The 26,149-nt window shown below is 52.9% G+C and overlaps 1 protein-coding gene across 2 annotated transcripts in view; it reads left to right on the top strand.

The window, feature by feature from the left end:
* VPS35L (VPS35 endosomal protein sorting factor like) overlaps nucleotides 1-26,149 on the top strand; it is a 476,592-nt gene that overhangs the window by 232,191 nt on the left and 218,252 nt on the right. For both annotated transcript variants that reach the window (XM_085629064.1, XM_085629063.1), the window contains one exon: nucleotides 5,997-6,060. In XM_085629064.1, the coding sequence (XP_085485190.1) occupies nucleotides 5,997-6,060 (64 nt within the window). The remainder of the gene's footprint in view (nucleotides 1-5,996; nucleotides 6,061-26,149) is intronic.

Below are 26,149 nucleotides of genomic sequence, written 5' to 3' on the forward strand. Positions count from 1 at the left end.
GCCTTCTCTTTGCCTACAGAGAGGTTCCTCAGAAATGGGTTGGCTACAGCCCATTTGTACTTGTATTGGGACATTCAGTAAGAAGTCCTTTGTGTCTAGTGAAGGAAGGCTGGGAGCAACCTCTCAATCTTCAAAAACAGGATAATGTGGACTGTGTCATTGGCTTGTGTTCACACATGGCTGAGTACATGAAGAAGGCCAGCAAAAACCCGGAGGCCAGCCAAGAACTCAAAAAAGCTTGGCATGACCAAAAGGCTGTCCTATCTGTTAACCAGCCAGGGCAGACAGTGTGGGTGTTGGATCCTGTGGCTCCAGCAGCTCTTCAAGACAAGTGGAGTAGCCCCTATACTATCCTGGAACAAAAAGGTGAGGTCACCTACCTGGTGGACCTATACTCTAAGAAGTCTCCATAGAGTACTTAATGTGAACCACCTGAAATCTTTTGTGGACAGGGCTGACATGTGCCTGTTTATAGCAACTGATGAGGGACACTCTCCCTGATCTCCTCTCTCAGAACACTGATGATGGCTCAGTAGATGGATTATCCTTGGCAGGCAGCCTCACTGACCAACAGCAAGCTGATTGCAGGCAAGTCCCCAATCAGTACAGACACATGGTGTACCAATGAAGCGGACACTGGTGACAGCCTGCCTGTAAAGAGTAAAATCTACAGACAGCATTGCATCAGGATCGAGGTCCAAAAGATGCTGGAATTGGGGGTCATTGAGCCTTCAGATAGCCCCAGGGCTAGTCAAGTAGACCTTGTGCCAAAACCTCACACTAAGGGTGGAAAATGAGATGAGGTTTTGTGTGGACTACAAAGTCCTCCATGCAGTCACTAAGACTGATGCCCATCCTATTCCAGGGGCAGATGAACTTATAGATAAATTGGCCTCAGCCACCTTTCTGAGTACATTTGATCTGACTTCTGGCTACTGGCAAATCAGACTAGCTGAGGATGCCAATCCAAAAACAGCATTTTCAACCCCTGGTGGGCATTATCAATTTATTGTGATGCTCTTTCATCTGACAAATGGACCTGACACATTTCAGAGGTTGGTGAACAAGGTTCTCACATGCCTGGAAGGCTACAGTGCAGTATGACTAGAGGATAAAGCTGTCTTTAAATCCACCTGGGAGGATCACATGGTCCACCTCAGAAATGTTCTGGATGCCCTGCAAAAAACTGGCCTCATTGTCAATGCCACCAAGTTCCAGATAGGGCAGGACAAGGTTGTGTACTTGGGCCACCTGGTAGGGGGAGGCCAGGTTCAACCATTGGAGAGCAAATTTCAGACCATTGTGGACTGGATTGCTCCCACTACCAAGAATCGGGTCAGAGCTTTCTTGGGGCTGGCTGGGTAATACAGAATATTTTCAAGGGATATGGCTCCATAGTGACTCCCCTCAATGATCTTACATCCAAGAAAATGCCCAAGAGAGTTCAGTGGTCAGTAAGTTGTCAAAAGGCATTTGCTGACCTAAAGCAGGCCATGTACACTGCTCTCATCCTAACTACTCTAAAACTGTCACTGTTCAAACATATGCATCGGAGATAGGGGTAGGGTCTGTGTTGTCACAAATAAATGCAGATGGCCACGATCTTCCAATATCTTTTATAAGCAGAAGGTTGACCCCCAGGGAGAAACACTGGTCAGCCATTGAGAAGGAAGCCTTTGGTCTGGTCTGGGCCTTGAAAAAGTTGAGGCCATACCGGTTTGGCACTCACTTCATTGTTTAGACAGACCACAAGCCCCTCTTATGGCTTGAACAGATGAAGGGTGAAAACCCCATACTTTTGAGGTGGTACATTTCCCTACAGGGGATGGGCTGTACAGTGGAACATAGACCTGGGAGTAACCATGCCAGTGCAGATGGTCTCTCCAGATATTTCCACTTCAAAAATGAAGACTCAACTTGGCAAAGTTAGTCTCATCTCCTTTCGTTTGGGGGCTGGGGGTTGAGTAGGGAAGTAGGATCTGCTTTTATAGTTACCCCCATGTTTTGGCTGGTATTATGCTGTTTCTGACTGGGATCCTGCTACTCATGACCCCAGTCACTGTGCTTTCTTCCTTAAATTGGTTATGGTGAGTACTTCGGTACATCCCTGATTGGTTACGGGTGTACCCTTAGAAGTCCCTAGTATATGGTACTGAGGTACCCAGGGCATAGGTACAACAGGGTCTCCCATGGGTGGCAGCATGTAGTATGCCACCCATGGGAGATCACTCAAACTGTGACTAGAGGCCTGCCATTGCAGCCTGCGTAAGCTGGTGTTAGCACCACTTAAGACAGAAATACGTTTCTTATATCTGTGATTACGGCACTTAAAACCTATTAGTCGCCCTTAAGGCAGGTCTTTCAATCCTGAAGGCATGTTGCTCCTTCTAAGTGTGAGGGTGCCTCTGCATTAGCAGAACAGCTCTGCAACCTTAGGAGTCCATTCTTCAAGGTTCTACGTGCATCTGCCATTACGAAACAGAGTGGCATTGCATCATTCCGCGATGACCATCTCTAAATTGGCTGTAACGAACCTCGTCATGTTTGGTATCAAACATGTTGGAATCATACCCTCACACCATAAACGATGTGGGGAGTATGATTCCAGGCATTGTAAAGCTCCTCCGGGAGGCCCTCGGTGCTCCTGGAACCAGCCTTCCCGAATCGGACAGCAAGGTAGGGCTGCTGCCGACCTGACACACGATTCTGCCCTTCTGCTGCTGAGCCAAGCTCGAGCAGGGGAACGCAGAACAATAGGTATTCTTTCACAGGGAGGTGTGACCAACTCCCAGACAGGGTTCAGTGTATTGGGACAGGGTGGGGGCACTTGCCAGCGCCACTCAGACTGCTTGAAGGGCACATTTGGTGCCCCCCCTTGCATACTCTAGCTCAAACTAGTTCAGGGAGCCGTTGGCTCCCAGCTCTGGCGTGATACTGGACAAAGGACATGGTAGTATCCTCCCCACTGTCCAGCCCCTCATCTGGGAGGGACCCCTGAATCATCCCAACCCTTTCCTTAGGGTACTTAAGGGCTTACCTGGGGATGGGTCCCTAGATTTGTTGTCGTATTCGATTCAAATCAAACTCGTGACCGAGTCGTGCAGACCGCGTCTGACTGACCTCATCGGACTTGAGAACCGACACTGCAAACGGGAAGACTCTGTCTGTTCTCTACGTTCTGCAATCCCGCTGAACCATCAGTGTCCGTGCTCCATAAAGGTCCTTTCCAGGTCTTGTGGACATCCAAAGACACCCGGAGGAATCTCCCTTGGAGTGAAGGAGTTGCTCCCCTGCATTCGCAGGCAACGCCAACACAGCGGACTGATTTCTGATCCTGGTCTTCCACTGGGTCGGTAACACAAGTGATGGTCCTTCAGATTCCTCGAGGCCTGCACTGTGTTCAGACCGAGTCTGCAGCCAGTATCCCCCGTCGACACGACCGGAACCCCATCCCTGTGCACCACTTCGGCTGGCTGTTGCCAAGGTTGGGCAACTCTTGTCTTCAGAGATCTTCAGGCCTTGTCGAGGGTCTTCTTCAACTCCAGTGGGCTTCCCTGCTTGCTCTGGGCCTACTTTTCCTCTTCTGCCACATTTTGCCGTTACCACGACTTTTTGGTCCTCCCGCTGTACACCGACCCTCTGGATATTGTCATCCGATGTGGGACAGCTTGTTCACCATTCCTGGTTCTCTGTGTTACCTGGTCCACGTAGCTGCAGAAACAAGGGCACTGTCAACTTCCCTACAAGAAACGACATTGGTGGGCACACGACTCCCTTGTCACACCAGTGCTTACAGGTTCTACTCTTCTTGAATCCAGGCTTGGATTCCACCGGACACATTCCACTTCTTTGCCAGCGGCATCTTCCTGAAGTCCTCCATTGAGTTTGACTTCGGTTTCCGACGCCACTTCACACCTATGCACCTGGATTCCCTGGTGTAGGTATCCTGGTTCCTAGGGTATCCACGGGGGGGCTCTCCAACCTTCTGTCTTACATGGGGTTTCGTAAGGGTCCACTGGGAAGGGTCCTTCTCCTTTAAATTTGCATCCGCGACTTACCCATTAACCTGAATTGAGCACACAGTTGTGTTCCCACTGTGCTTCCGTGGGGTTCGTGATTACTTACCTCGAGTGGTTCCTTGGGTCCCCAGCACTTCTACATCTCCTGGGTATAGTCTTGACTTGAGTTGTGGTTTGCGTAGCACTATTTTAGTATATGGTTTGGTCTCCCTCCCCCACCCCGCGATCACTGTGTATTTGTGCTACTTACCTGTTTTCTTTACAATGTATTGTGTGCATTGTGTATATCTCAGGGTAGGAGATATGTGTATATGTTAGTGAGTATTTCATAATAAATACATATTTTCATAAATACACTGTGTGGTTCTTTTTCACTTAATCACACCGACCCATCTCTATCATTCCCTTCGCAGCCAGTCTCCCAAAAAATTGTCAACACCCAGCTGACAAACTTCATCGAAGAGAACTCCATCCTCGACCTCTCCCAATCCGGATTCCGCTCCTTCCTCGCCGGCAGATCCCAAAGGATCAGACTCCCGACTTTCCTCTCCGAACCCATAGAGATCAACTGCGGAGTACCACAAGGGTCATTGCTCAGTCCCACGCTCTTCAACATCTAAATGGCCCCCCTCGCTGCCATCGTCAGACACCATGGACTCAGCATTGTATCCTATGCCGACGACACCTAGCTCATCCTCTCCCTCACGAAGGACCCCGAAACCACCAGACTCTGCTTCCAATAAGGAATGAAAGACTTTACAGCTTGGATGAGCAGCAGCTGTCTGAAACTCAACTTGGAGAAGACAGAAGTCCTAGTCCTCGTACCCTGCCCCTCTGCATGGGACAACTCCTGGTGGCCCTCTGGCCCCCACCCACCCCCACGGACCATGCCCGGAACCTTGGCATCATGCTCAACTCCTCCTTCACCATGACCCGAGAGATCAACACCATCGCCTCCACCTGCTTCAACACCCTCTGCAAGACCTTCAAATGGATCCCCACCGAAGCCAGAAAGACCGTCACTCACGCGCTTATAACTAGCAGACTGGACCACGGAAACGCCCTCTACGCTGGAATCAACAAATTCCTGCTACACAAAATCCAGAACATCCAGAACACTGCAGCCAGACTCGTCCTCGGCATCCGAAGACATGAGCACATCACCCAACACCTGCAAGACCTGCTGGCTCCCGTCCAGAAGAGAGTAACCTTCAAGCTACTCACCCACGTCTACATATCCCTCCACAACATTGGACCCAAATACCTCAGCGAAAGAGTCTCCTTCCACGTACCCAAAAGGAACCTCCGCTCCGCCGACCTCGCCCTTACAGACTCCCCGTGCATCCGCAGAACCAGAGCGGGTAGAAGATACTTCTCTTACATCGTGGCCAAAGCCTGGAACGAGCTCCCAGTCAACAGCAGACGCTCCCCTACTCTGCACACCTTCAGGAAGAGCCTCAAGACCTGGCTCTTCGGCTGAACTGGAGCTGCACCACCCCACCACCCCTCCCCCCCCCCTGATCCTCACCCTCCAGCGCCTTGAGACCCTCACGGATGAGTAGTGCGCTTTTAAATCCCTTATTGATTGCATCTATACCAATAAGATTGTGATCTGGTAAAACAAGAAGCTGCTTTACACTCCTGTACTAAGCCTGAAGGCTGCTCTCCACAGCTACGACTTGGAGAGCTTTCTAAGGTTGTCTAATACCACTACAATCGCCATAGTGTTGTCTAGATTAGTGCAAGGTGCTACACTTAATATGCTACACCATATACTAAGCCAGCCTCCTACAGGAATGAAAAAGTCAAATGAGATTCTTGGAATGGTATAGACCATTTGTTTTGACTGTTTATTGAATATATAGGTATTTTTTTTGTAGTATTCACTTTACTCTTTTTTTTTTTTTTTTTACCTGCTCCATCGTAATAAAAATATTTGGTTAAATAAGAGAAATGATTTGGGCATTTCTGTTGCAGTGCATTGACGCTCGAGGATGAAAAGAGAATGCTGGCCATTCTTATCAACGGCTTTATAAAAATGGTGAGTGCTGTATGGAGTAGTATACTACAATGAAGGGCAAAGCTTAATAGAACAGACATTGAAAACATAGATAAACTTAAAAGCATTTTAAAACATTGCCAAATTATAGTTTGGCCACCACACGTCCTTACTTAATTGTTGGGCCTATATTTTCTGTGTTCTTCTTTAAACTTTTCATGACATGGTACACAATTTATTGTATAATTTCAATTCCTTTTCCAATTGCTTGGTCTTTAATGTGCAGATTTAGATACCAAACCCTGAGTTACTGGATTAAGGAACATAGTTCCTGACAGCCATGCTTTAGCAGGACTGTGATGATGCCAATGGGCACTGAATATTTCCATCCTATTCCTGTGTTCGGTCAAACATTTAATTGCAGTACTTGGTAGTGGTACCTTTTATTCTCCAGTATTGGGGTGTCTTTCATAGATTCACATGCTTGAATATTCCCCGTCGTCGAAGTGGGAGTCCCACGGTACATAAGCAATAAGCCTCAGCTATATAAATATATAAGAATAAAATATATATATAAATAAACATTATATATTTTAAAATAACCTACAAAGTCAAAAGTACCATAGGATAACATTGACACATAGGAATGCATTGAAAAATAAATCACTTTACCGACATATCCATGTCGTTTTTATAGTCCAAACTCCAGCCAATCAGGCGCAAACAACCTCTAGAACCTTCTCCTCAGAGGCTCAGGCCCTCAGATTTTCTACTGCACGTCGTGTGACGGGAGTCTCCGTGAGCTCTGCTCAGTTTTTTCTCTGGTTTTGGATTTCTTCAACTTTTCCTGATGTCTTCAAGTAAGAAGTCTCTTTTCCGTTTGGGAAGTTGAGGCTCTATACAGAGGACCCTCACGAAAAGTGTATATACTGCCTCTACCCTGACCATCAGGTAGGAAACTGCAAAATTTTAAGGACTTTTTCTCAGAAGACTCTAAAGGATAGAGAGGGCCGCCTCCTTGTGTGGCTACAGAAGTTGAAGGTCTCAGATAATCCTCCCTCTGACGTCGAAAGTGTGGCTTATGGACGCACTGGAGCCTCCTCTAAACGTTGCAGTGTGCATGACTTGCCCTCCCCCTTTCTTAAAAAGAGGAAGCTTCAACTTTTGGAGGTTGCTAAAGTGCCAATACACTCCGCTGCTACGCCCCCGAGATCTCACTATCAGGCGTCTGTGGCTCTTCCAGCGCATGTTTCCTTTCATAAACGTGCCAGACCGTCGACGGGACGAAATCTGCAGCTTCTATTACTTCATCGACGACGGCTTCCAGCAGGTTCCCTATACCGTCGACGGCGGCTTCGTCGACGCGATCTTCGTCGACGTTGGTTTGTGTCTCCATGAAAGCTGTCTCGTCGACGATTCCTATATCTTCGTCGGCGACAAAGAAACCTGTGGCTGTCCCGTCGACATCTAAATCTTCATCGACTATCAAGAAGAAGAGATCCTCCTCGTCGACGGTGGCGGCTTCGTCGACGGTGGCGGCTTCGTCGACGGTGGCTTCGTCGATGACGTTGGCTCTTTCGTCGACGGCAGGTCTCTCGTCCACACCAAATTTTGCATCTCTTCCGGTGCCTGTTTCTACGCCAATGCCTGCTCCTGTCGACGATTCGCTCCTGTTGCGTCGTCACGCTGTTTTGGGTTCCATTACAGTGCCACCAGCCACTCAACCACCGCCACAACTGTTTCTCTCTGGCAATGAGGATGATTCTGCCTCGGATGATGACATACATACCGCATTCCGGGCTGCTCGCAGTCCATCGGAGCTTTTCATAAAGTGTCAAGATTTCGACGATGAGGACCAGGAGGATCATTATTGTCCGGAGGAAGAGGAGGAACCTACTGCACAGATTCCGATGGCACAGTTGCCATTATCCCTCATTTCTAATCTCCAATTTATGCTGGAGGATTACAACCGCCGTTTCCCAGCTTCTTCCCACGGCTCTCCACAAGAAGCGCCTCCGAGTACTCCAGCACCTCCTCTGCCGCCGGCGGAACCAACACCATCCGTCCCTTTACAAGTTCCTCCTACAGAGGGTGACGCTGACGTCCTTCTGGTTACAGAAGAAGGTGAACTCCTGATGATGATACTATGGCTGACTGGGACGATTACCAGATCAATTCGCCGTCTCTGCCTCCGGGGTCACCAGTGAATTCTCCTCCTGTTGATATTACAGGTTTCCATCAATTGATGGAAAGGGCGGCACAGCGTTTTCATCTTCCAATGGTAGTGAGAGAGGAGGATTGCTTTCTATATGATTTTAAAACTCAGCCGCAGAAGCAGGTTCGGGCTGTGCCCATAGTTGATTTCATATGGAACAAGGGTATGAAATTGATGAAAACACCAAATTAAATTCCTGCAATTCTCCCGCGGTTGGAGAAAAAATATAAGGCTCCAGACTCTTCTCCTGCTTGCCTAGTATCCGAGCCAAAGCCGGATTCTGTGATCACCCAGGCGGCACAACGTCGCTCAAAGAATCCCTTTTCTCCGCTTACCTCTCCACCTGACCGTGATGGGCGTCGCTTGGATGCCATTGGGAAAAAAAATTCAACCATGGCCTCTACAACTGTCAGAGCAGCAAATTCCCTGGCCATCTTGGGTCGCTACGACCGCCAAATGTGGTCCGACATAGCTGCTTTCATCAACCTCATCCCAGAGCCCTCTAGAGCGGACGCTCTCAAGATTCTTCAGGAGGGAGAAAGAGCATCTTCAGAGATCATCGATTGCTCTGTGGATATTGCCTCAACTGGTTTTCGCCAGCCAGCTGGGGCAGCTGTTCTAAGGAGGCAAGGTTGGCTTCGCTCTACTTCTTTTCGACAGGAAGTCCAGGCGAAAATCCTTGACATGCCCTTTGATGGGGAGTCGCTGTTTGGCCAGCACGTAGATGAGGCGCTCCAAACAATAAAAAAGGACACAGAAACAGCTTGTTCCCTTGGCACGCTGCAGTTTAAATGACAGCCTTTTCGGGGTGCTCCTGAACGCAGCACCACCTCCTCCTTTCGTGGCGGATCAACACAATACCACTCATACCCTCAAGGAAATCAGCGTTTTTCCTCCCAGAGTCCACAGTCTTATCGACAACAGACTAACAAGTCCTACAGGGGAAAGTCTAACTATCGAGGAAACACTTCCAAAAAACAATGACTTTCTTTGCTTACACCCCCCTCCTCTCAAGGCCCCCCCTATCAAAGTTGGAGGACGAATCTCGAAATTCTTTTCAAATTGGTCACTAATAACTTTAGACCGTTGGGTATTGGACATTGTTTCAAAAGGCCACGCTCTGGAATTCGTCAAATTCCCCTGGAACACCCCTCCAACCGGTCCTCCTCCCACTCATCTCAAGGAGCTTTTCCAACAGATCAAACTCATGCTCAAAAAAGGGGCCATCGAAGTGGTTCCAAAGACTCAGAAGGGGCTGGGTTTCTATTCCCGTTTTTTCCTTGTGCTAAAGAAGTCTGGAGAGTGGCGCCCTATCCTCAACCTGAGGGCTCTGAACAAATTTCTAAAGGATCAGACTTTCCGCATGCTTCCACTGAGGGAAATTCTTCAGCTTCTCTCTCAAGACGACTTCATGTCGACAATCGATCTACAGGATGCCTATTTCCATGTGCCGATTCTACCAGGCCACAGAAAATACCTGCGCTTCCGTGTAGGCCAGAGAGACTTTTAATTCAGAGTCCTGCCCTTTGGCCTCCGCTCCGCCCCCCGGGTCTTTACGAAGGTCCTCGCCCCGTGGTGGCCTATCTACGATTGCGGGGCATTCAAATCTTCCCATATTTGGACGATTGTCTCATCAAGTCTCAGTCTTACCATCAGGCATCCTTAGATGCTCAGTTTTGTCGGACTCTGTTTCACTCTCTGGGACTGTCAGTCAACACACAAAAATCTCAGTTCACGCCAGCTCTTCACAGGACTTTCCTAGGCGCTACTCTCAATACCTCCATGGCCATGGCTTTTGTTTCCGACGACCGGCAGAAACGGATCCTGCAGCTCGCAGCTCACATCAGATCAAAACGGTCCGTTTCAGTCCGCATCTTGAAGTCCTTTCTGGGGATGGCGTCCTCCTGCATTTCTTTGATCCCACATTGCAGACTGAAGAGTCGTCCAATTCAGGAAGAACTAGACAAGCAGTGGCGTCAGGTCTCCGGTTCATTCAGCGACCGGATCTTCGTAACCGCTCGCATGGAACAAGCTCTGCGCTGGTGGACGCAACCTCGCAGCTGGCACTTCTTTCTTGGCAAAGGCTCCAGAACTCGTCCTTACCACGGATGCCTCCCTGGAAGGATGGGGCGGTCAACTTCAAGGATTGTCCATCAAAGGCAAGTGGAATCTGTCCCAACGTTCTTGGCACATCAACAGGCTATAACTGATGGCGATCTTCATTGCACTCAAATCGTTTCGACTTCTGCTTCAAGCGGAAGCAGTGCTCATTCAAACGGACAACACCACCAGCATGCACTATCTAAACAAGCAGGGCGGTACCAAATCTCCGCTGCTTTCCCAGCTAGCTCAGAAGATCTGGGATTGGGCCATACTCCATCAGATCACGCTCGCAGCAGTCCACCTACCAGGCATTTCCAACATTCTGGCGGATTCTCTCAGCCAGTCCGCGTCATCAACCCACGAGTGGGAGTTGCATCAGCCGACTCTTAGACTTCGTCTTCAGCCTCTGGGGTCACCCGGGCTTGGATCTCTTTGCAACTCCACAGAACAGCAAATGCCAGTCTTACGCAAGTTGGCTTCCCCACAGCGGGTCGTGCGGCAATGCCCTTTCGATGGACTGGTGCAAGATATTTGCCTACGCTTTTCCGCCGATCCTGCTGGTACCTCGAGTGTTGTGGAAAATGCGGAGACAACCATGTCACATTATCCTGATTGCTCCCCGGTGGCCTCGGCAGGCATGGTTCTCGGAGTTACTGCTCCTCTCACAATGCGAGCCCATCCTTCTTCGCCCCCGGCCAGACCTTCTCACGATGAACAACGGTCTGATCTGCCATCCGAATCCCAGTTCGCTCAAATTGTCGGCCTGGAACCTGAGCACCTTGAATTTGCTCACTTGAATATTTCGCCTGCCTGCAGAGAGGTTCTTGCCAGGGCGCGGGCGCCTTCCACGGTGAAGACCTACAAACTAAAGTGGAAACGCTTCTGCCATTGGTGTTCGTCTGCTAACATCCACCCAGTGCACGCCTCTCCGGCACAAATTCTGCCTTTCTTTTTGTAGTTGGCACAGTCAGGACTTTCTCATTCCACTCAGTCTTTTTGGCAGCAATTTCTCGTTTTCGCCAGGACGGCTCTTCCTCTCTCTATTCGTCTAGAGTGATTCAGCAGTTCTTTAAGGGATTGTTCCGGAGGTTTCCACCCATTCGGCATCCTCCGCCCACATAGCGTCTTAACATCGTATTGGCACAACTTATGAAGGCGCCCTTTGAGCCAATTCACTCAGCAGATTTTAAATTCTTAACCTGGAAGGTTGCCCTCCTACTTGCTCTGACATTCACGCCTTCACAATCCAGCCTCCTTTCCTCCAATTTAAATCAGACTGTGTTATCCTTCGAACTAACCCAGCTTTCATGCCGAAGGTGCCATCCGACTTTCATCTTAATGAGCCTGTGATTTTAAAAACCTTTTTTCCTCATCCGCAATCTCCTGCGGAACAGAGTCTGCATTCTTTGGACTTAAAGAGGTGCCTCAAATTTTATATCAGCAGAACGGCACCCTTTCGCAAATCTGACCAACTGTTAGTTGCCTATGGCGAACCTGTAAGGGACATTCTGTTACCAAACCAACAATTGCACGTTGGATTTCTTCAGCGATATCTTTCTGCCATCAGAAGGCTGGCAAGCCCCTTCCTTCCGGAGTGAGGGCGCATTCGACGAGGGCGATGTCCTCCTCCACTGCCTTATTCGCTGGTGTGCCCATTCATCAGATCTGCCGGGCAGCTACGTGGTCCAGCAGGCATACTTTCACGAGGCACTACTGCCTGGAGGCGATCAACGAAGCCGATACAGCAGTGGGCCAAGCAGTTCTTTGTAATCTTTTCAAATAAGGTGAGCCTCTGTTACTTCCCTCCTCCTTCGGTTGTTATCAATTTTGTGATTCTATGATGCTATGTCATTGTATTTCATGCAACTTTGATACTGCCTCTTCAGGCTGCAGAGTACTGCTCACTAGTCTATTCAAGCATGTGAATCTATGAAAGACACCCCAATACTGGAGAAGAACAAATGTTACCTGTAAACTGTGGTTCTCCAGTATTGGTGTCTTTCATAGATTCACATGCGACCCAACCTCCTCCCCTAAGAGGCTCTCTTCTCCTCATAAGACTCTTTTGTCACTCTTGTGCTATGAAAATCTGAGGGCCTGAGCCTCTGAGGAGAAGGTTCTAGAGGGTGTTTGCGCCTGATTGGCTGGAGTTTGGACTATAAAAACGACATGGATATGTCAGTAAAGTGATTTCTTTTTCAATGCATTCCTGTGTGTCAATGTTATCCTATGGTACTTTTGACTTTGTAGGTTATTTTAAAATATATAATGTTTGTTTATAAATGTAATTTATTCTTATATATTTATATATATTTATATAGCTGAGGCTTATTGCTTTTTTTATGTACCGTGGGACTCCCACTTCGACGGGGAATATTCAAGCATGTGAATCTATGAAAGACACCAATACTGGAGAACCACAGTTTACAGGTAACTAACATTTGTTCGTCTTTCAGCTCTTTTCATTGCAAGTTAAGGTCATATCACAGAAATATACAAAAGGCTGTTGTGAACATAGCTATTAAAATAGTAGCACACTAAATTCAACAAGGCTAATAGTGGAAGAAAATGTATCTTAGTTTAGAGATCACATTGTTTTCAACAGTTTATGATGAACCTGTGCATTTTAAATGTAAAGCAAAAAATGTTTAATGTTAAACTTGTCAGCTTCATCACCATCTTCAGCAAAAGAGGTAATTTATGGACTTGTTGGGAGCGGGGTCGGGTCATAATTCCCATCCATATGGTGGTTTGTCTTTGCCTTCCTTTACGATCACTGAGGGGCTTGCCTTTTACAGGACATCTTGTTCTTTCCTCTTCACAGAGGGGGAAGGAGAAGACACGGACAATGGGAGGCGGGCCGAGAAGGCACAGACAACAGGCGGGCAGGGGGCAGAGGAGAAGGCACGGACAACGGGAGGGAGGGCGGGGGAGAAGGCATGGACAACGAGAGGGAGGGCGGGGGAAAAGGCAAGACAACATGGGGAGAAGGCACAGACAACGGCAGGGCAGGCGGGCGGAGGAGAAGGCACGTACAACGAGAGGGAGGGCGGGGGGGGAGAAGGCACGGACAAGGGGAGGGCGTGTGGGGTAGAAGGCACGGACAACGGGATTGCGGGCTGGAGGGGAGAAGGCATGGACGACGGGAGGGAGGGCGGGGGGAGAAGGCACGACAATGGGAGTGAGGGGGAGTACAGAAGGCACCAAAGCATGTCATGCCTGCAGTAGAAGAATCACATTATTGAAGAAAATAGTGCGCACAGTCTAAATAACGCCTACCGTGTAACAACCGATGTAAAGAGGCCAATCGCCTTGGGAGGTGTAATGAAGAGGAGGCGGGACTAAGGAGGGACTAACAAGCCTATTTATGAATCTGAAGCCAGCATTTAGGATGGACAATGACATACGCCAAAGGCAAATATGGTCGGAGAGTAGGCGGGGTTTCTATTCCCTACTCCTCTACAATAAGTCTTGCAGAGCAGTGCATGTGCGCTGGCTCTAGGATCGACCTAAAAAGCAAATATCAAGTCTCCAAATGTATAATAGAAACAAAGGGAAAATGCAGTGCAGTGCCTGCTATGTTCATTGTTCTGGGTAACAGCACCATTCTCTGTGTAGTGTGGGCCAGGTGGCAGCGTCCTTGCCCATCTGTCATCCCAGAAGCTTGTTCATGGTTGGCGATGATCTAGAGAAACAGAGGGAACCCCATCACCACCTGAGGTGGCTGCTACAGGGTCGCAGTGGCTTTTGCAGCCTTGGTTCTTCCCCAGTCCCCTTTACAAAACCCACCACCCAAACAAGATTGGCGCTCATTCCTGGTCTTAACTGAGTATTTATACTTTAGTACAGGCCTCTTTGTTGATGAATGTTTCCATCTGCACTGAAGTTCTTCATGTAGCTTTTTCTAGTTCTTGATGATTCTTGGCACTCTGCTTCTTCAGTAGAACTCTGGTCAAGTTGAGCCCCAGCGCACCTTCTCTTCATAGGGTTACACAATCCAGTCCACGCTGAAGGGACACTTCATGCTGCCAGGCCTCATCCTCGCAGAGTGTTGCAGGTCCTTACATCATGTTGCAGAAGACTACTTCAGTTCATTCTTTCCTTCTGAGCAGCAACTTGCTTGTCCTGGAATCCCTCCTGGTAGTCTTGGTCTAAGTCTCCAGGTTTCTGGTCCTGAACCCAACAATTGGGGTTTGCAGTAATTGCCCATCCCTTGAGAACAACAACTTTCTTGGTTGACACTAAATTTTGATGCAGAAGCCTCGGCACACTGGCTGTGGATTTTACTGCTTGGGTTGTTCCTCTGGCCCCGTCACATATACAACCAATACTGGGAATTAATGATGGCCCTGTATCAGAATGACATTTGAAAATGGCATCCTTGAGACTTATGAATTTGCTATTGGTCTTGGGTTTTGTCACATCTCAAATGTCAGATAGCGACCACTGCGCCCTCCACGGCCTGGTCGCCCCCACGCTGCCCGCCTGCTCTGCCTGCCCCTTACCTGCTGCCTGCCCGACCTCGGATCCCCGGAGCCCCAGCCGCCGCAGGGCCGCCCGACCTCGGATCCCCGGCGCCCCAGCCGCCGCAGGGCTGCCCACCAAGCCCGCATAGGTTTTCCCGCCGTTCCCTGCCGTGACCCCGCCCCCCCGCCTGCCGATTGGCCCCGCGCTCCCCGCCTCCCAGCGGACCCTCCCTCCCGGCTCCCTTCTTAAGGGGACCCAGACCTCGTTTCAGGAGCGACCACTGCGCCCTCCACGGCCTGGTCGCCCCCACGCTGCCCGCCTGCTCTGCCTGCCCCTTACCTGCTGCCTGCCCGACCTCGGGTACCCGGAGGCCCAGCCGCCGCAGGGCCGCCCGACCTCGGATCCCCGGCGCCCCAGCCGCCGCAGGGCCGCCCACCAAGCCCGCATAGGTTTTCCCGCCGTTCCCTGCTGCGACCCCGCCTGCCGATTGGCCCCCGCGCTCCCCGCCTTCCAGCGGACCCTCCCTCCCGGCTCCCTTCTTATGACGCCCCCTGAGCGACCACGCAGCGGACGCGCGCAGCGGGAGCACCGATTGAGCGCCGAAGGTGCGCCAAAGGTAAACCCGTCTACGCCCGTCCGCGCCTGGACCGCGCCCCGCGCCAGGACCCCTGGCCCCCGCAGACCCCAGCCCACCCGCCGGACTTACGACGCCGCCACCCTCAACGCACTCAACACCGGCCGAATCCCAGGATGCTACCGAGCCACCCCGAGACGCACCCACGGACCCTTCCGCTGCCACTCCTGCAAGTTCACCTGCATCCGGACCTGCACTGCTCCAACACTCACCAAGCCGAACACCAGCAGCAACCACCTGAAGTGCATCCTGCTCAACACCCGCTCCGTCCACAGACACGCCGTCCAACTCTCGAACCTCCTCGACACCACAGCTCCTGACGTCGCCTTCCTCACGGAAACATGGATGAACGCCTCCTCAGCGCCCGACATCGCCATCGCCATCCCAGAGGGCTACAAGATCACCCGGAGGGACCGCGGCAACCAGACCGGAGGAGGCATCGCCATCATCCACAGGAACACCATCCGCATCACGACCAACACCGACGACACCCTGACAACCGCCGAACACCTGCACTTCCAGATCCACACCGACCCCAAGACCACCCTCAGAGGCACCCTGATCTACCGACCCCCGGGACCCCGCACACCATTCAGCGAAGACATCGCCGACTTCATCTGCCCGCACGCCCTCCCCTCCGCTGACTACATCCTCCTCGGGGACCTCAACTTCCACCTGGAGAACAACAACGACCGCAACACCACCACCCTGCTGGACAACCTCGCCAACCTCGGACTCAAGCAGCTGGTGACCACCCCCACCCACCTCGCCGGACACACACTCGACGCCGTCTTCTCATCCAGCAAGGACATCGTCTTCAGCCACGCCACCGGACTCCACTGGACGGACCACAGCTGCATCCACTTCAGCTTCAGAAGGACCACGATCCACCACCACCAGCCACAGGTTGCACGAAGAAGCTGGAACAAGATCACAGCCGACCAACTCGCCGCATCCCTGAGCCAGCACCCTCCCGCCAGCTCAGCGAACCCCAGCCAGGCCGCTGACAACCTCACGAAGTGGATCAGCAACTGCGCGGACGAACTCGCCCCTCTGAGGACCCCGCCCAGCAGACCCGGCAGCAAGAAGGCCCCTTGGTTCACCGACGAACTCAAATGCTCCAAGAAGAACTGCCGAGCCCTCGAGAAAGCCTGGAGAAGAGACCCAACACCGAACAACATGACTACCCTCAAGCTCGCCACCCGAAAGCACCATCAACTGATCCACGCCACCAAGAAAACAGCATTCAAGGACCGCCTGGACAACATCGCACACAACAGCAAGGAACTCTTCAACATCGTGAAAGAGCTCTCCAACCCCAACGCCGGAAACAACGACATCACCCCATCGCAAGACCTCTGCAACTCCCTCGCCTCGTACTTCCACAACAAGATCGCTGACATACACAACAGCTTCAGCACACAAACGCCCCCCACGACCGCACCAACGCCCCCCACCACCACCCTCAGCGCCTGGACACCGATCAACACCGAAGACACCATCCGCACGATGAACTCCATCCACTCCGGATCCCCAACCGACCCCTGCCCTCACCACGTCTTCAAAAAGGCCAACGCTGTCATCGCACCCCACCTGCGGGACATCATCAACACCTCCTTCGACACCGCCACCTTCCCGGAGAGCTGGAAGCACGCCGATCTCAGCGCTCTACTAAAGAAACCAACAGCGGACCCCACCGAACTCAAGAACTACCGCCCCATCTCGCTCCTCCCGTTTCAAGCCAAAGTCATCGAGAAGACAGTCAACAAGCAGCTGGCCGCCTTCCTCGAGACGAACGGATCCCTCGACCCCTCACAGTCTGGCTTCCGGGCCAACCACAGCACCGAAACCGCCCTCATCGCTGCCACCGATGACATCCGAGCCCTGCTGGACAACGGAGAAACAGCGGCCCTCATCCTCCTAGATACTCTCCGCGGCATTCGACACTGTCTGCCACCGCACCCTAGTGCAGCGCCTCAACAACGTCGGAATCCAGGAGAAGGCACTGGATTGGATCATCTCCTTCCTCGTTGGAAGGACACAGAGAGTTCGCCTACCCCGTTCAGATCTGCAGCAACAGAAGTCATCTGCGGCGTTCCCCAAGGCTCTTCGCTCAGCCCCACCCTCTTCAATGTCTACATGAGCCCCCTTGCGGCCATCGCACGCCAACACAACCTCAACATCATCTCCTACGCCGACGACACACAGCTGATCCTCTCCCTCACCAACGACCCCGCCACCGCCAGAGCCAACCTACACCAAGGGATGAAAGACGTAGCCGAATGGATGACGACCAGCCGCTTGAAACTGAACTCAGACAAGACGGAAGTCCTCATCCTGGGCTCCTCGCCCTCTGCCTGGGACGACTCGTGGTGGCCCCCCGCCCTGGGCACCGCACCCAAACTGACAGACCACGCACGCAACCTGGGCTTCATCCTGGACTCTTCCCTCTCCATGACCAGACAAGTAAACGCCGTCTCCTAGTCTTGTTTCAACATCCTGCGCATGCTACGTAAGATCTTCCGGTGGATCCCCACCGAGACCAGGAAGACGGTCACCCAGGCCCTCGTCACCAGCCGTCTGGACTACGGCAACGCCCTCTACGCCGGAACCACCGCCAAGCTCCAGAAGAGACTCCAGCGGATCCAGAACGCCTCAGCGAGACTCCTCTTCGACATCCCCAGACACAGCCACATCTCCAGACACCTGAGAGACCTGCACTGGCTCCCAGTCAACAAGAGAATTACCTTCCGGCTCCTCACCCACGCACACAAAGCCCTACACAACCAAGGCCCGAGTTACCTCAACAGCCGCCTCAACTTCTACGCTCCCAAACGCCATCTCCGATCGACCAGTCACGCCCTCGCCGCCGTCCCCCGCATCCAAAGAGCGACAACAGGAGGAAGGTCCTTCTCCCACCTGGCCGCCAAGACCTTGAACTCCCTCCCTCCCGACCTACGCCTGACCCAAGACCACCTCTCCTTCAGGAAGAAGCTCAAGACCTGGCTGTTCGAGCAGTAGCGAACCCCCCCCCCCCAAGCGCCTTGAGACCCTCCGGGTGAGTAGTGCGCGTTATAAATGCCATTGATTGATTGATTGATTGATTGATTGATTGATTGATTGATTGTAGTTGTGTAACTGTGAGACCAGTTCTGGTCATTCTTGCCTTTTGACTTCCAGTCTGATTTATCTAGCCATGGTCTTAGTTGTTAGGCATTGGCATTATGGTGGGGTGGAAGTGGGAGTCCCTTGTCAAAAGAGACCCAAGACAAGACTACAAAAACATGAAGTTATACCTTGTCGCACTTCGTTACCGGTTACCCTGTGGTAGGTAGCCCTTCGACAGGGAAAACTCGCCACCCTCCATTTTAGGTGCCACTGTTGAGTAGAAAAGCAAAAAAAATGATTACGTGTTTGACGCTCCCCATGGATGTTTCACACACGCAACTCGGATATACCCACAACATAAATTTCCCACAAAAAGGCCTTCGGTGCACATGCATTGTCATATGTTGTTGGGCGTCTGTGGGGGTTAAAAATCAACAGAATTTCCTGTGATGCAGGGACGTTTCGCTGTTACAGCACTCCTTTTTAGGTCTCGCCTGAGCCAGCGCATGCGCTGCTCTGTAAGACATTTAGTTAGGGCTTTTAAAAGTGCTACCACGCGGCCTAGCGCTTGCGTTTACACACGCGTGCACCCGGCAGCTTTCAGCGCCCTGGCCTCTCCTCCTTTCGCGCGCACCAATGGCGTGTTTGTTTTCACGCTTGCGCGCGCTCACAACTCCTGGGCTTGTTTTCTTTTGCTTCTCCCCCTCCCCACATATCGCGTCTCGCGGCCGTTCGGGGGCGCCCGGCCAATGCTTGTTATAACAAATGCTGTTGTTTTGGGTTTCTCTGGCTTCAAACTTTCTTCTCTCCCAGTATATGGTATAGTATGTATATAACCCGCTTTTCGTCCATAAACCAGACTCTTGCCTTCACCGCTACACCGAGAATTCGCTTCCAGGCTGTCATATCGTTCACCGAGGGCAGAAATATTGTTAACTGCAAACATGAATGCAGGGGTTTAGCGCGGATTTGAAGGTAGCGAGTACCACTTCGCAGGCCAATTTGATTAGGCCCACCAGAGCTGAACCTATGTTCCGTGGAAGCAAGCTGTGAGCTATAATGGCGGAGATTGTGTTGGGATTTACAGCTGCAGTCACCCTGAGCTGGCTAAGTGCAGGATAAGCACTGTTAGGCCACTCCGAAAAGCAAAGGCAGAGAGGGTCTCTCAGCAAAGGGACCGCTTTTCGGTTGGTCTCTTTTGTTGATACCACGACCTTGTGCAGGCGTTATTGTCCTACCAGGTGCATAACACTCGGTGCATGGGGGAGGTGATGACGTTTGAAGGCACGAAGAGCTCTTCCAACACAATGCTTCCAGATGTGCCCAACGAAAACATTGGAATAGAGGATGCAGGCCTATTTCCGGTGTTAAAGGCAGATAATGCTAGATATGTTTCTGCACAGGACGCCACCATAGTGGTTAAGGAAGCGAAGTCAGGCAATTTTAGGTATTAAAGCACAAGTCAAGGTTGGCCTACCTGTCTCTCTTGTTACTTAAAGTGTGCTTGTAATCTGGATCTGATTTATCCAGCCTGTAATCACTGGTGTCTGTTTTATATAGTATGTGGCTTAACGGCCAGAGCTACTGACTTTGGAGCTGCAGAACAAGCTCCGAGTCTCGGCATGGGCTCCACATCTGGTGATTCTGGGCAAATCCCTTAATCTCCCCTGCCTACCAAAAATATAGGCGTCCTTATGTAATGTTTCTGGTGCTGATGTAAAGCCTTCCGATGCCTTCGGGTCGAGTTCGCACTATATAAAACTGCAAAACAAGCACAAATAACTGTTGTCCTATTATCCCTGTTGGGCAGCTATGTGTGCGTCTTTATGCTGGATTTCATATTGCATTAATTTAGTTGATTCAAGGCCTGAGAGTGTTCAGCGCTTCTGTGTGCTTCTGTCTTCTTCTTAGAACCTAGAAATTCATAAAATAGTCCCCAGATGAAGGGTTCACTCCAAAAAGTACTGGAACACATGGGTGCACTTGTGATCAAATTAATCTTGTAGGGGGAGGAGCCTAGCGCGCAACCAAGATGGCCGCGTAGGTGCGAGGCTCCCGAGGACCTCCGCGACCTCCTGCATTAATCCTGACTATATCCTGTCCTAGATGAGGGGACTGTGTCTGTGAGCCCGAGCTGAGGTGACACCCGTTTTCCGTTTCCAAATCGGACCTCGGACACCGGCGGGAGCACCGATTGAGGTTTGCGGCCCTCTCCACGCCGGCCCCCCGGATTGGAGTAGTGGGGCGATCCGGAGACAAAGTGAATAACAGCGGCGGGCAAGGCTGGGCGACTCGCGTACCCCGCACTTTCACTTTCGCTTTTGCGCCCTCCTTGCTGACGGGCGAGGTAGGGTTGCGGAGCGGTGTGCGGTGGTGTGGCCTTGCCCGGGTGCCCGGCCGACCCGCCGTCTGTGATCCGGCCTGCGGACCTGTGGTCGCCCCCCCCCCCCTGGAGCCCGGTTTGTCGGCCCCTTCGAGGAGATTGGCACGATTTAGGGACTGCAACCATGTCCACAAAGCAAGATGGCGACCGGGCAAAGGTGAAATCGACCCGCCGTGGCACGGCCCACCAGTCCAACAACATGGACCGCTACACCCTCCAGAAGGGATCTCCTGAGGCGCCGCGTACGTCCCCTGCGGGCCCGACTGATGCTCCTGCTCTGCCCGCGGATCTGACCCTCCGAGACGTCATGGGCGCCATCGCCGAAATGAAGGCCTCGGTGGACCAGCGCTTTGACACTCTGGCGCAGAAGATAGACTCGGTCCTCGTGGATGTGGGCCTGGTAAGGGCCGATTTGTCCAAAACGAATGACCGGGTCGACTCTTTGGCCCACACTACCTCGGGCCTCACTACGGACGTGGCGGCCCTCCAAAAGGAGGTGCGCCGGCTTGGCCAGGCGAGCGCCCTGATGGATCGTCGACTGGAGGATTCCGAGGGTCGGGCCCGGAGGAACAATGTCCGCATTATTGGGGTGCCGGAGGGACGAGAGGAGGAGGCGGCGGATCTGTTTGTGGAGGACTTGATTCTCACCCATCTCCAGCCCCGGGGGCTGAGTAAACTCTTTGCGGTGGAACGTGCCCACAGGGTCCCCGGAGGAAGACCTAAGGCCGGAGCCCCGCCGAGGCCTCTCATTGCCCGGATTTTCAATTTTCGAGACAGGGACGCTATCCTGCAGACTTCTAGGCTACAAGGACCGGTCAGACTCGACAACATGGACGTCAATTTCTATCCTGACTTTACTCCGGCGGTCCAAAAGCAGAGACTGAGTTTTCTCGGAGTTAAACGTCGTCTACGGGACCTGAACCTTAAGTACGCAATGCTTTTTCCAGCCAAGCTGAGGGTAGAGGTGGATGGCCGCACGCACTTCTTTGATCGTCCCGAGGCGGCCGGGGACTGGTTGGACACTTTGCCCGGGGATCGGGGCCGGGGGGGTGGGGGGGGTGCGGTTGGTGGGGAGGGCCCGCCGGATCAGGACTGAGGGCCAAATAGTAGGCCTTGCTCGGGACACTATTATTATTATCATGGACTGCTCGTGTATTTTCCCCTCCTGTGGAGGTCGTGCGGGGTCTCTTGGGGGCTTTCCCTCCTCCTCTGGGGGACTAGTTAGTTTTTTTCATCTATGGGGCGACAGGCACACTGCACTTTGGGGGGGCTGTCTGGGCTCATGCAGGGGTGCAGGGAGGGGGGAGTTCTGTTGGGACGGGTGGGTTGGGGTGGGGTGTTGTTCGTTTTTACCGCAAGGCAAACCCTTTATTGTGTTGGTGTTTTTGAGGTGCTCTTGGGGGGACAAATGATGGCTTCTGTATGTGATGGGGGGTAGGGATTTGACTCTGTTGTCGTGGAACGTTAATGGACTGGGGGATAGGATTAAGCGAGGTGTGGTCCTGCAGTATCTGAAACGAATTTCTCCAGATGTGGTCTTTCTGCAGGAGACACACCTTATTGGTAATTCCTTTCATGCCATGAATCGGCGGGGCTATCGCTTGGTGGCCCACTCGGGCTTCACGTCGGGCTCGCGGGGGGTGGGCATCATGGTTAAGAACTCGCTCCCGCTGGAAATAGATGAGGTGCGCCATGATGAGAGGGGACGTTACACGGTCTTGGTGGGGAGAATGGAGGGCAAAGTAGTTGTTTTTGTATCAGTGTACGTCCCACCGGGGTTACAATCTTCCACTTTTGCGGATCTGGGGCGCCTCCTCCTTGACCTCCCGGGGGGGCTTCTGGTGGTTGGGGGAGACTTCAATGCGGTGGCTTCTGGGACTATGGATCGTTACCCCCCTAGGGACCTCCCCCGGGCACCGGCGTGGCTGCCCGGCCTCTTAGATACATTGGGATTGGTAGACTGCTGGCGACTAAAACATCCCGCGCAGCTGCAGTACACCTTTCATTCGGGTGCCCATGGTAGCCTCTCGCGGCTTGATCATGTCCTTGTCCCTGCGGCCTATGCTGGGAGGGTGGGAGAGGTGCGCCATCTGGCGCGGGGTATTTCAGATCACTCCCCGCTCCTGTTGCATTTTGATGTCTTCCCGAGGGGGAGGGCAGGGTAGCTCCAATCAATGCATGGTACCTGCGCGACCCCACTATTCGTGCCGACTTGATTAAATCCTTGCAGCGGTATTTTGAGGAGAATGTGGGGTCTGTCCCTTCGGCTATCTCCCTTTGGGAAGCCTTCAAGACAGTTCTTAGAGGGGAGGCCCTCTCTTTTATCTCCCATGCCCGGAGGCGCGAGCAGGAGGAGGTGACCCGGGTGGAAGCCGAAATTACTGAACTAGAGGGTGACCTGGGGAGTGGGGTGACGGATGCCGCACTACATGTTCTACACCTTAAGCAGGCGGCCTATAGGGCCCTCGTCACAGAGGCGGCCAGGGGCCTCAGTAGAGAGCAACAGGGGCGACTGTATGATGTGGGTGATAAGGCTGGTAAATTGATTGCGTGGTTGGATAAAAAGGAGAGAGCGAATCGTGTGGTCCCGCTGATCGAGAGAGTGGATGGTGTACGTGTCACCGAGCCAGAAGACATTGTCTCCTGCTTCGCGGATTATTTCCGCGAGGTGTATTCCCCGGTTTCTCACTGCTCGGAGGAGGATTCCCATGCCCTGCTTCGGGACATCGCGCTGCCCTCCCTTTCGGTGGAGGACAGGGAGTCGTTGGAGGCTGCTCCCACCCCGGATGAAATTGCCCTTGCAATACGCTCGGTCGCATCTGGCAAGGCCATGGGCCCAAACGGTATCCCTATCGAGCTGTATAAGCTGCGACCGGATGTGCTGGCACCCCACCTTCGCGCGATGTTCCTGGCGGCCCACTCGCGGGGCTCCCTCCCGCCGGACCAGCGTCTGGCTACAATCGTAGTGATCCACAAGGAGGGGAGACCCCGAGAACGGGTCACATCCTATAGGCCTATCTCGCTCTTGAATGCGGAGCCCAAAATCCTCGCCAAGGTGCTCGCCAACCGGCTGGTCGGCGTGGTGGGCGATCTTGTCCACCAGGACCAGTCCGGCTTTATACCCCATCGCAACACGGCCCTTAATCTGCGGCGCCTGCACGGGGTGCTCGCGCGTGTTCCGTTTGTGCGGGAGCCGGCCATCTTGGCGTCCTTAGACGCCACCATGGCGTTTGATACACTCGAGTGGCCATACATTTGGGCGATGCTGGCGAAATTTGGATTTGGACCGGGATTCATCAGCTGGGTCAAATTGTTGTACTCGGGCCCATTGGCGCAGGTGGTGGTGAATGGACGAGTCTCTGCCCCATTCGCACTGGGACGAGGCACGCGACAGGGTTGCCCCTTGTCGCCTCTCCTGTTTGCACTGGCCTTGGAGCCCTTGGCGGAGTGGCTGCGGTGGCACCCTTCCATCCGTGGTCTCCGTTGGACCCCCGAGTATGAGGACCGCGTGTCCCTATACGCTGACGATATCCTTTTGTACCTCGCCTCCCCGCGTAAATCATTGATTGTCCTGGTTGATGTTTTGCGCTCATTCGGCCGCAACTCAGGCCTTGTCATCAACTGGGCTAAATCATGTGTGTATGTGCTTTCCGGGGAGGCTCCCGTCCTCCCGCGGGACTGTCCGATCCAGATTGCCTCTCAGGGGTTCCGGTACCTGGGTATCTACATCACTCTGGACCCGGAGGCCCGCTACGAGCGGAATTTGCTTCCCCCCCTCCAGCGCCTGAAGGAGGACGTCGCGCGTTGGCGGCGCCTGCCGCTTTCGCCGCTCGGCCGGGCGGCATTGTTCAAGATGATGTCGTTGCCACGCTTCCTGTACGCTCTCCAGAACACTATGGACTTGGTCCCGGCGCGCTACTTCCGTGAGGTGGAGGGTCTACAGCGTCGCTTGTTCTGGGACGGGAGGCCGCGTATTGCCTTGGCGAAGTTGACGCTCCCGTGGTACGACGGGGGGGTTGCCCTCCCGGATATTAAACGGTATTACTGGGCCTCCCAGCTAGCTGCAATTAATTACGGCCTTTACGGGCCCGCCTTAAACCCGGCATTTGAAATGGATAAGATGCTCCTGCCTGGTGGCGACTACAATCGAGCGCTCTACTCTGGCGCGCCCGACCCCCGCCTGACGGGACCCACGCGTGTCATGGTGCGAGTATGGCACGCGGCTAACGCAGCTATGGGGTGGAAGGACCGTTTGACCCGGGCGTCACCGCTATATGCGTCTGAGAGGTTGGGCTCCCTGTGGACCTCGAAGGGCTTCGAGAAGTGGGACACGATCGGCATCAGTACAGTGGGGGACCTCTGGACGAGGGGGGGATTTAAAACATTCGAGATGCTGCAGACGGAGTTTCAGCTGCAGGGCAGTGAATACTTTCGGTACTTGCAGGTCCGCCACGCACTGCGCTCCGTCTTCCCAGACGTCGCCTCCATTCCGGAGTCATCCCCCCTGGAGGATAGAGTGCTGGATGGCCATGTTCCGGACAGCACGATCTCCCTCGTATACAAAAAACTGATTAATGATCGATCGGGCCTGCTGACTGGCCTCCGCGAGGCCTGGGTTGCCGATGGGCTGGAGTTGGACGACGAGGACTGGATTTCCGCGGTGGCCTCTCCGAAGGAGGTGGCCATACCGGCCCGCCTTCGCTTCGTCCAGCTAAAGATCCTCCACCGGGTTTACATGACGGGGCCAAGGCTTCTGCGTATGGGCTATTCCGAGGATGGGCTGTGTAAGCGTGGGTGTGGTGCTTTGGCTACTTTTTTGCATATTCTGTGGGAATGCCCGAAGGTGGAGCGATTCTGGCTGGTGTGCATGAGGTCCTGCGAGTGGTTACGCGTGTCGCGCTGTTGCCTGAAGCGAGGAGATGCTTGCTGAATGTGTGGGAACCAACTGACTACTCGGCTCCGCAGACACGGTGGGTGACTCTGGGATATATGATAGCTAAGCGTGACATCGCGCAGCTGTGGGGGTCCCAGAGGCCCCCGGCGATGTCGGCCTGGAAAGAACACATGGATTGGTGCATGTTCCGAGAAAAGGTGGTGTACGTGGCGAGAGGTAAGCCTGGGGCGTGGGTGAAAGTTTGGGGCCCCTGGAACGCCTACCGCGGGGGTATTTGTGAGCCACCACTGCTGCCGGCTGCCTCGCCAGCTCCGTCCCCCTAGTTGA

Source organism: Triturus cristatus, chromosome 10 (genome assembly GCF_964204655.1).
Source record: "Triturus cristatus chromosome 10, aTriCri1.1, whole genome shotgun sequence".
Lineage (NCBI taxonomy): Eukaryota > Metazoa > Chordata > Amphibia > Caudata > Salamandridae > Triturus > Triturus cristatus.